Source organism: Trachinotus anak, unplaced genomic scaffold, assembly GCF_046630095.1.
Source record: "Trachinotus anak isolate AG129_WGS33_773 ecotype Australia unplaced genomic scaffold, CSIRO_AGI_Tana_v1 ptg000013l, whole genome shotgun sequence".
Taxonomy (NCBI): Eukaryota; Metazoa; Chordata; class Actinopteri; order Carangiformes; family Carangidae; genus Trachinotus; species Trachinotus anak.
In genome coordinates this window covers 28,258,204-28,269,559 of record NW_027273864.1, presented here as the reverse complement: position 1 = coordinate 28,269,559, position 11,356 = coordinate 28,258,204, and the positions used below count along the sequence as shown (strand labels likewise).

The window sequence follows — 11,356 nt, the reverse complement described above, 5'->3', positions numbered from 1 at the left end:
GTCAGATTTACTATTTGCTTTCTTGCTTCTGACAACAGAAGAATAGCTTTGATAGCTTTAATATAGCTTTGAAATGACAAGTTGCAGAATATACAATAGAATATTTAAAGTTTAGTCATAATCTGAATAGTCATGTTCTTCTTTTTCTTTATTTTTATTTGCTCAGACTGTTATCAGAAGTTATTACAAAATATGATAAAATCTTTAAATTAATTTTATAACATTCACTTTTGAAAAATGTGAAGATGTTTTTGTTTTTGCAGTGGGGAGGGGTATTTAGTGTAGCTTGGTAATCACAGATATTTCATTTGTATTTTTTTTTTTTATAAATCACAACTTTAATTTAATTGTGGTCTATCTTATGAATGAGACTCTATTTCATTCAGAGTTTATCTTTGCCAAATCCCTTAAAAACATGTCCGTTCTTATATCATATTTCCTCGATTTTAATCAGATGAAATGTTACAGTATTTATAAAAATACTTTATGAGAATTGACCAAGTTCTATCTGAGCAAGAAATGGGTCAAGAAGCAAATATGTGTTTCATGTAATTTATTAAATGACTCATGACTAAAGAATAAGTGAGATTGTGGATGGATTGTGTTTTCAGTACCAACTGAAGCGAACAGGAAAGAATACAATATGAATTCAAGCAGACGTATGGATAGCCTGAATGATGCTTTCACAAAGAATTTCATCACCTTTGCTCTTGGATTTATCATCAACTGCATCAATGGAGCTTTTGTCTACATCTACTTTAAGAGCGAGGTCTTCCAGCGAGACCCCAGGTGACAGAGGATGATGTGTGATTACCTTATTTTCTTGACAAATATCTGAAGATGCTTACAATATATCTGATATTCAGATCTGCTGAATTAGCTACAGTCTGTCTGGCTCTATCTCATCTACTGTGCTAACTAATGCACTCTTCTCTCCTGCAGGTACGTGCTGTACATCCATCTGGTGATCAACGACATGATTATGCTGACAGTTTCTGTGGCCTTGCAAATCATGACCTACACCATTCCCCTGAGCTTCACACCCTGCTGCATCATGCTGCTCATCTTACTCACTACCAACAAGTAGGTGTGTGTTTGTGTTCAAGAGAACATATTCACACAAGTATTCAGCTTGTGTGGCTCTGTCGGGTTTCCTTCGCTCTGGCATAGCCACTGAATGCATTACATGTTTCTATCATCTAATAAGCAGAACTTTCAAGGAGAATGTATGTTTGCCATCCCATGTAAAATCCCTGTGGAGTGAATTGAGATGGATAAATATAAAGTAGGGCTGTCAAAATTAACGCGTTAATCATTGCCATTAATTTCAAAATACTTGACGCGTTAAAATAAATTAACGCCACCGCAATGTTGTTTACTTCCTGCTCGGGCGCTGACCTTTGACACGGAAGCAGCCGGAGACGAGCTGAAGATGGAGCCGAGCGGTGAGGGAGTTTCAGGCGGAGCATTTCAATTTAAAAAGCTGCTCGACGGAACTATTTTGAAAACAAAAGTAATATGCACAATTTGCAAAGCCGAATTTAGTTTTCACATGGGCCATTCGTCATTACAATGCAAAACATCCGATAGAAACCTTGTTATTTTTTGTTTAATGGACACTTCCTGAGGCACAACATAGATCATATTTTTTGTTGTTAACACAATTTATCTTGGCGCATACAAGATGGTGATCATCTAAGTTGAGCCTTGATTTTGAAATCAAGTTGCACTTTATGTGCCTTTGTTTTCTCTTTGAAACTACATAGTCCTGTGTGTAGTTTTGTGTTAAGAAGCTATTTAACAGTGGTGTTTGAAATATACACCCTTTGTGATTACACATTAATTTAACTAGCCCCTTTCAGGCCATGTCAGTGCCATTACATCTGAGTCACAGAGGTAAGAATCTGTTTTTTCTGGAAACACACACCCCACCCCACCACCCACACACACACCCACACACACACCCACACACACACACACACACACCCACACCCACACACACACACCCACACACACACCTTTCTATGGCAGTAGTAGCAGCAAATCTCTCATAAAGTCAGGGCCTGTCCTGTCTTTCCTGCGCTGAAAGTCTCTCCCGCATCTCGCTGCTCTCTGCCTGGACTTCTCCACCTGTCGCCTTTCCTGTCTGAACAAGTTTTAGGAATGATCTTCTGAACTGACACCAAACATATCAAATATGCAATAGAGAAGAAAATATAACTAAAAAAATCACTTTTGTGGAAATCTTTTAAATATTTACAGTTAACTGACAAGGACACACTCCACTGACAGCGCACAATGTCGTATTTTCCAGCCTCAGTGTCGTTAACCTTTCCCGGCTCATTCTCTGGCCTGTAGCTGACACTCAGAGACGCGGGAGCTTCCGTTTTGAGGAGTCGTAGCATTTATTTACTGACAAACAGACCAAAGTGCACATACATTACACCGCTAGGTTCACAGCTACACCGCTAACTGCTAACTCGTTAGCTAGCTAGTTAGTTAGCCTCGCCGCTCTCTCTCTCTCTCTCTCTCTCTCTCTCTCCGTCTTTCTCTCTTTCCTTCCCGCTACGCACAAAACGTACGTCCTGAGCTGAAAGGAGCTGCTCTACTTGCGTAACAATATTCTGTCTCAAACTTCTGAAACTTACTGTGGGTCTTGCACAGAGATGATAAAATGTCGTGTAATTTGCTCGTTGCGACTTTAACGGTCGCTTTATGCTCTCGCAGTGAAACACCGGAGGAGAGGAAAACGTGCTGGTGCGCATGCGCGTCTCCGCCGGCGCGCACTCCGCACACCTCTCCCAGGTATCTTTCTCTCCAAGGTGCGTTCACTGCCCAACAAGCTGGATGAACTTCAGCTACTGGTGCAGAAGAGCAGAGACTTTTCTTCATCTTCCGTCCTGTGCTTCACGGAGACGTGGCTGTGTGGATCGATCCGGACTCTGCGCTGGAGCTGGCCGGCTTCCAGCTCTTCAGAGCGGATCCAGACACAGAGCTGTCCGGCAAAACCAAAGGTGGAGGAATCTGCTTTTATGCTAACAGTGGCTGGTGCAGAGACGTGACAGTGATCCTGCAGCACTGTTCTCCTGACCTGGAGACTTTCATCATAAACTGCAGGCCCTTCTACTCCCCCCGTGAGTTCACCTCATTCATCCTGGTCGGTGTTTCCATCCCACCACAGGCCACAGCAGATACTGTGTGTGGAGCGGACCAACCCGGACTCCGTAGTTATTGTCCTTGGTGACTTTAACAAAGGTGACCTCAGTCATGAACTGCCCAAATACAGACAGTTTGTTAATTGCCCGACCAGAGAGGGGAACACTCTGGACCACTGTTACACCACAATCAGTGGTGCTTATCACGCCGTCCCCCGGGCTGCACTGGGCCACTCTGACCATGTCATGGTCCACCTGATTCCCACATACAGGCAGAAACTAAAACTGTGTAAACCTGTTGCGAGGACATCGAAGCAGTGGAGCAGTGAAGCCATAGAGGATCTGCGGGCATGTTTGGACTGCACTGACTGGGAGGTGTTCAGGACTGCTTCCAACAGTCTGGATGAGTTCACAGAGGCTGTGACGTCATACATCAGCTTCTGTGAGGACTGCTGTATCCCATCACGCACCAGGGTGAGTTATAACAATGACAAACCCTGGTTCACAGCTAAGCTCAGTCAGCTCAGGAGGCAAAAGGAGGAAGCTTTCAGGAGTGGGGACAGGGACAGGTTTAAAGAGTCCAAGTACAGGTTTAGCAAGGTGGTGAGAGAAGCTAAACGACTGTACTCTGAGAAACTTCAGCTCCAGTTCTCAGCCAACGACTCTGCTTCTGTCTGGAAAGGGCTCAGACAGATCACTAACTACAAACCTAAACCCCCCCACTCCATTAACGACTTCCGTCTGGCCAACGATCTGAATGAGTTCTACTGCCGCTTTGAAAGACAGTGGGACAAGCCTGACACTAACCTCCACATCAGAGCCACATCAGAACCCCCCTCCTCCTCCTCTACCAAAGGAACGTCTCTCTCTATCCTGGAGAGAGATGTCAACAGGCTTTTTAAGAAGCAGAACCCCCACAAAGCAGCCGGTCCTGACTCTGTCTCTCCATCATCCCTGAAGCACTGTGCTGATCAGCTGTCTCCAGTGTTCACAGACATCTTCAACACCTCACTGGAGACCTGCCACGTGCCAGCCTGCTTCAAATCCTCCACCATCATCCCTGTCCCCAAAAAACCAAGGCCCACAGGACTAAATGACTACAGACCCATTGCCCTGACCTCTGTGGTCATGAAATCATTTGAGCGTCTTGTCCTGTCCCATCTCAAATCCATCACTGACCCACTCCTGGACCCCCTGCAGTTCGCCTACAGAGCCAACAGGTCTGTAGACGACGCTGTCAGCATGGCTCTCCACTTCATCCTCCAGCACCTGGACTCCTCAGGGACCTATGCCAGGATCCTGTTTGTGGACTTCAGCTCTGCCTTCAACACCATCATCCCGGCTCTGCTGCAGGACAAGCTCTCCCAGCTGAGCGTGCCTGACTCCACCTGCAGGTGGATCACCGACTTCCTGTCTGACAGGAGGCAGCACGTGAAGCTAGGAAAGCACGTGTCTGACTCCCAGACCATCAGCACTGGATCCCCGCAAGGCTGCGTTCTTTCTCCTCTGCTCTTCTCCCTGTACACCAACACCTGCACCTCCAGCCATCAGTCTGTCAAGCTCCTGAAGTTTGCAGACGACACCACTCTCATTGGACTCATCTCTGATGGCGATGAGTCTGCCTACAGGTGGGAGACTGAGCGTCTGGTGACCTGGTGCAGGCAGAACAACCTAGAGCTAAACGCTCTGAAGACAGTGGAAATGATAGTGGACTTCAGGAAGAGCCCAGCCCCACCCACCCCCATCTCCCTGTGTGACTCCCCCGTGGCTACCGTGGAGCATTTTCGCTTCTTGGGAACCACCATCACACAGGATCTCAAATGGGAGCTGAACATCAGCTCCCTCATCAAAAAAGCTCAGCAGAGGATGTATTTCCTGAGGCAGTTGAAGAAGTTCAACCTGCCAAGGACTATGATGGTGAACTTCTACACCTCCATCATTGAGTCCATCCTCACCTCCTCCATCACCATCTGGTACGCTGCTGCCACAGAGAGGGACAATAACAGACTGCAGCGTATCATCCACTCTGCTGAGAAGGTGATTGGCTGCAATCTTCCATCCCTCCAGGACCTGTACGCCTCAAGGACTCTGAGGCGTGCAGGGAAGATTGTAGCTGACTCCTCCACCCTGGACACAAACTCTTTGAGTCACTCCCCTCTGGCAGGAGGCTGCGGTCCTTCAGGACCAAAACCTCTCGCCACAAAAATAGCTTCTTCCCATCTGCTATTAGCCTCATCAACAAGGCTAGAGAGCCCCACTGTTGCTGATCAATTGCACCAATCACCAGAAAAAATTCCTTGTATGTGGAAACATACTTGGCAATAAAACTGATTCTGATTCTGATTCTGATTCTGATTCTGATTCTGATTCTTTAACGGTCAAGGCCTTAATGCGCAGGTGTAGTTTCCACGTTCGTCTGCGCATGCGCATGATGAGCACAACATCATAACCGTCTCAGAGTGATGAGGTACGGACACCTTGTCTGTAGATATCACCAGTCAAAGGTCCGATTATTAAACAGTTAAACTTGTGTCCTCTCCGCTTGCCAAGCTCCGGTCTTCCGGTCACACCCACGAAGATGACGGAAGCGGAAGGTACCGGGCCGGAGGGAGATCTAGCTTACAGGGACACTACCCTGCTGCCAGCACAGGTGGGCGGTGCACCACATGATGAACGACCACAGGCGTCCCATCCTTTATGGGACAGAAGGTTGTCCTGAGATCACATGTAAGGAGGGATATCCCTTCACCTTCAGGATCCTTCTAATTGATGTCTGTTTGTAGCTCTAACTGGGCAAGCACTGCTTGACTGCAGGCCACTGCTGTACTGTAATCCTGGATTAAAAAGTGTTGACTAATCATTATCATGCATATATTTTTTGTCTTTCTCCAGGAACAGCCCTCTGAACCTGGCTGGCATGGCAGTCGAGCGTTACATTGCTGTTTGCCGACCTCTTCACCATGTCCAGATGTGTACCGTGCAGCGGGCCCATGCTCTGATTGCACTAATCTGGGGCGTCTCTGTTGTCCCCGCGCTCACAGATATCATCCTCCTCCTCGCAACCCGGCCTCTGTCTGTCTACTCAAAGACTGTCATCTGTTACCCTTCCTATTTGTACAACACACCTCACCACAAGGCTCAGAGTGTGGTTGTTCAGGTGAAATATTGATGAACTAAATTTGTTATGCTTTGTTTATTCAGGAAATCTCAAGGATCAAGCTCTCCTCAGGAAGAGAGACCTATTTACACAATACATATACCAGCTCGCAACAGGGCAATTAACTGTAGGTCTGCACAGACCAAGAACAATATCTAACAACACAGGGGGGAGACTGGGGACAGTTGTAACTCATTTTGCATTTCTCTCAGTTACTCAGACTATTCGGACTAAACCAACCCGACTTTTACATATTAAACTTACATCTGTCTGCTAATTACCCATAATGTTTAAAGACGATTGCATATTAAACATCCTTTACAATATTATTTGAATGTAAGAATTCAGATGTAACAAGTGACCCCAACCCTGGGGACAGTCGTAACAGATCAGGGACGGTTGCAACATGTTAGGAATATTTTAAATTTCACTTTTTATTTTTGTTTTAATAAGCATAGTGTTTTTACAATACTATTGTGGTATTATATACTTATACAATAATATTATAGTATGATTCATTTATTTCATAATATTAACAAAACAGTTATTGTGTTTTGTTTGCATGCATTTGAGAACCTACCTTAAACATACTTTTATCATTTATTATTTTAGAGTTCAGAACAAGCTCTAAGTTCAACATGGAGATCAAATTGATGGTGCAGTACAAGATTGTATGTTTAGTGTTGCTTTGTAAAATAAACATTATTTATATTAACAGTAAAGAGCGTGAGCCTAATACTGATCCTTCAGGGAACGAAAAGATATGATATGAAGCAGCGGGAGCAGAATCATTAATACTCAGAAAACAGCTTATTAATCAAAGTGTTGGGATCATCAGCATCAAAAGCGTTTAGCATATTTACAAAGAGTGCAGTGTGTTTTTGTTTTCATTTCATGACTTAGTTTTAATGAGTTTTAATGAATGGCAAATTTAAAGTGACCATGGTTTTGTTTCTTCACATCTCCCTGTCAGACCCTTCTGTTTTCCTTTGTGGTCCTGACTTTGATCATCACCTACCTGAAGGTCCTCTGCACTGCCCAGGCAGTTTCTGGTTCTAACAAGGCCTCGGCCAGAAACGCCCGCAACACTATCCTGCTGCACGGAGTCCAGCTCCTTATCTGCACGTTGTCATTTCTCTCTCCCCTCATCAACCTCATTCTAGTCACCATTAGGCCCCAGGACCGCACCAAAATCCTCTTCACCACCTTTCTGTTTACCAATGTGCTTCCACGTCTGCTCAGTCCACTCATCTACGGTGTCAGAGACAAGAAGTTCAGCAGCCACATCAAGCTGCACTTCTCCTGTAAATGCTGCAACTCTGTGGAAACGAAGGTGAACCCAGTGGGACCCCGGAAAAGGTCCAAACAGATGCTGCAGTGAAAGACTGTGCCTTTGATTCTGTATGCTTTAGACCGTGATCACAAATATGATCAGCTGATTTTGGTGTGAACTAAAACAAATATTTATCAGAGAACAGTCAGTAATTATGTAAAATATTCATGACTTTTTCTGTCAGTGTCCAAAGGGCAGGTGCATAAAGAAACACGCTTTAAAAATTCTGTTGCTTTAGTCATCATTAAAAAAATTGATTGGTTTGTTACTGAAGCTTGAACTAATTCCAAACATAAAAAAGGCAACACAAAGAAACACAGCCTGCACTCAGTCAGCCTAACTGTCAGCACCAACCTCATGTGACCAGATAACAGATCTTTGTCCTGTGGCTCTGCTTCATGAAGTACACTCTTTAGGTAAGACAGACAGCAGTCCTTTGGACCAGCACAGCCACAGTGAGACGTAAAACCAGATTTTGGCCACTAGATGGAGCCATCGCGACATGTATCTGAAAAAACAGCTCTCAGTATGAAATGATTCTGAATGTATGAAAGTTGTTGAGAATTTTTCAGATCCTGGTCAGGTGCTATGCTGGTCAGAAAAGTCATGTTTTCTTCTAATTTGTTCTCAAAAACCAGTTTTTGTGGTTTATATTTTTAAAATATTTTCCAAATAAAAACAAAAAAAAGTTTTCTTTGATATAAGACAGAGACATTGATACATTTCGTTTTTGTTATGATTTTTCATCTTTTATTCGACTTGTTTATAGAGTCTTTGTATGAGGGCTTTAAGTTGAATTTGTGTTGCACTCCTGTATCCTCACTAAATTATATGGGAAAAGGAGGTAAAGACATTGTTCACAAAAATGTATAAATAAAAATAAAAAACCTTTTTCTTGTATGAAATCAAGAGGACTTTGAATAGCTTGTTTCATTTTTGAAATGTTATGCATTACTGTCTTTGGGAGGAAGTATTTAGACTCAGTATGAGAGAAAGTGAAAAGTCAGCTGCACAAGTTTGTGGGAAACTTAAAGCTCTTGCTTGCATTGCAATATGTCTGTATTAGAGGCACATCACAGTAGTTAAAAAATAATGAGTCCATTAAATGACACATGGGATTTCACAAAATTTCATTAAGGACCACAAATACACACACTCTTAAAATCCCAGCTGTGAGATAACATATTACATGGCTGCCACAGGAAATATAAAATTCATTGAAGAACCAAAAGAGCATTTAAAACTTATTATTGGTCACAGCAGAATGAATCTAAGTCCCTGAGAGAATCCAGTAATGAAGACTGTAAAAACAGGTCTGTCATTAAAGTCGCTGAGGGCCGCAAACGCATCATAAAAACACCCTATACGCGCAGGCTACAGGACATTAAAGGCATCTCTCGATCGGAGATGATCGGAGAGCTCGATTCTGTTCCGGAATGTGACGGAAGAAGCCGAAGACCGCCTTTAAGAGAAAAGGGTGGTTCAGCTGGAGGAAACCTGTGTCCACAGCTGACTCCGGCTCAGAGGAAGTCTCATCAGAAGAAGCTGGTCCTCTCCTCTCGGGATCCGGCGGTTCGTGTTGGACACTTGTCGTTTTCAGTGGTGAAGGTCTGAAACTTCATCATGGGCTGAGTCTGACATGTGAGCTGATCCGGGGAGGAGAGAGGTCGTGACACAACCACACGTAAGTACCAATAAAAGCTCTCAAACTTTTTCTCGTGCTGCGGTCACCCTGGAGCCTCGTGTTGGGGGCAGCTCCTGCTCTGGGGCATCATTTCTCTGCACGGACGCGTTGAGGGTTTGTTTTTCCACCGCTGCGCTTCCTTGTCCTGAATTATAGATCAACTTTATTTCTGCATGTGCATCACGGCTGCCCCCCCCCCCCCCCCCCCCCCCTCCCTGAGACCTCAGCATGGGCCCTTCATGTAGTCACAGACAGAGAGAGAGAGAGTCACATTACATTTGTTTGGTGCAAAGGGGAGAAAAGGACAAAATGTTAATAAATGAAAAAGAAGAACATAATATTTTGACAGCAGTTGTGATCAAACGCAGTATTTAATGTGCTGTTCAGCAGGTAACGTGTTTATTTTCACCACCACATCTCATATCAGAACTAAACTACAATTATACTCAAATTTTCAGCTTCTCATTCCATTTCTAGGCTTATTTAGTGGCTTTCAGAAGGGATGAAGACCATGGTACGTGGCTGAAAGCTCTGACAGATAATAAATGATCTCGTCACATAAACATGGTTTTGCTTCCATTCAGCTTTTCCCACCGGAAGGTAACGTGTGCCCAACAAACACTATGAGTGCGTTCATATTTAAAAAGCTCTTTCATGAAAGGTTCTTACTGGTTGTGATCGTCTTCTTCTTCTCTTTTAATGCTGCACTGTGACTTTAACATTGTAAAACTGTCAGCAGTTAATGGTGTGTGTTTTATGGTTACACATGTGCGATGGCCCCCACCTTCAGAGAGGCAGAGGTGCTTTAGTCCCACCAGTGCTCTTGCCCTGCATGTGCTTCATGTGACTAAATAATCAATGGACTTTTGCTCTGGAGACATTTAAGGCTTCAACTAATAATAGCTGGGAATTGTAGTCCAAATAAAAATGAAAACCACAGAGCCAGGTTCGAGTAGTTTCCTACTAAATTGATTATTTTTATACTGTGGTATTACTACTTTTACTGAGGTGAAGGAGATGAACCTGCGTATTAGAAAATGACTGGAAGTCTTTTTCATTACTAAGAGGTTGCAGCTGCAGTAAACAATCCACTGTAAGCTGCAGGACTGCACTGCATGTAGTTTGTTCTTTGACAGTATATGCAGTAAATTCTCTGTCTTGCACAAAAGTGGAAAATATTAAATAACAACATAAGCAGAAAAATGAACATAAAGTATCAAAGTTAATCATAGGTTTTATACAATATGGCCGTAACTATGGATGCAAAATAGACATAGTGAAGTAAAAGGTAAAATATTTCCCCCTGGAATGACGACTGAAGTATAAACTTCCCACATACACGTCCACAGCCCACCTCCAAATTCACACAACATGCTGCTGACAGATGAAGACAGATTTCTACTGTATCCATGTCATGTGACCATAAATCACCGACCTGAAGACACAGAGAGAGAAAAACCTGATTAAATACCAGCCTGAGATAGATGAAGTCAAACTGCCCTGGTTAAAACACCATTAAGTCCACATTAGGTTAACACCTGTCTGTGATTCCTCAGGCCATTTCCTTCACCATGCAATCAGAGACTATGTAACATTATTACATGACATTATAGCTGAGCTTTACCTGAAGGCAGGCACTTAGTGCTGCCTCTAAATGGACGGATCTCCTCAGCCCTGTGAGAGCGAGCGCTACATGTGGAGCGGCTGGTGATGTCGGTATTTACAGCAGGAGGCATCACTCAGATGTTTCAGATATCATCGTCATAACCTGAAACTTCATTTGTTGCCAACTGAACTGGACTGAATCGTGTTTCCTGGAAGTGACTTCAACATTGTACTGTAAAACATATTTTAGGCAGCAGTGGGATCACTTGAGGCCGGAGAGCGAACAACCTTCACATGATACTTTTCAGTGTATAAAAATCTTTCTACGCTTTCAAAATGTTTTGTGAACTCTTATTCATCAGTTGAGTGGTTTCATAGAGTAAATTTTTTTAGGTTTTGTGTACGCTATGTGGGTGTTTGCA

The 11,356-nt window shown here is 43.6% G+C and overlaps 2 protein-coding genes across 2 annotated transcripts in view; both read left to right on the top strand.

Annotated features, from left to right (window-relative positions):
- The first annotated feature begins 614 nt into the window (after nucleotides 1-614).
- On the top strand, nucleotides 615-9,012 carry LOC139630594 (odorant receptor 131-2-like). The gene is made up of 4 exons (XM_071494203.1): nucleotides 615-789; nucleotides 943-1,083; nucleotides 6,048-6,312; nucleotides 7,286-9,012. Exons 1-4 carry the CDS (start codon nucleotides 644-646, stop codon nucleotides 7,691-7,693), a joined length of 960 nt encoding a protein of 319 aa, XP_071350304.1. The 5' UTR covers nucleotides 615-643; the 3' UTR covers nucleotides 7,694-9,012.
- Nucleotides 9,013-9,112: 100 nt separating this feature from the next.
- Nucleotides 9,113-11,356, top strand: part of LOC139630583 (delayed-rectifier potassium channel regulatory subunit KCNS2) — an 11,955-nt gene continuing 9,711 nt past the window's right edge. The window contains exon 1 of the mRNA XM_071494190.1: nucleotides 9,113-9,329. The gene's annotated coding sequence lies outside the window, so the exon portion shown is untranslated. The remainder of the gene's footprint in view (nucleotides 9,330-11,356) is intronic.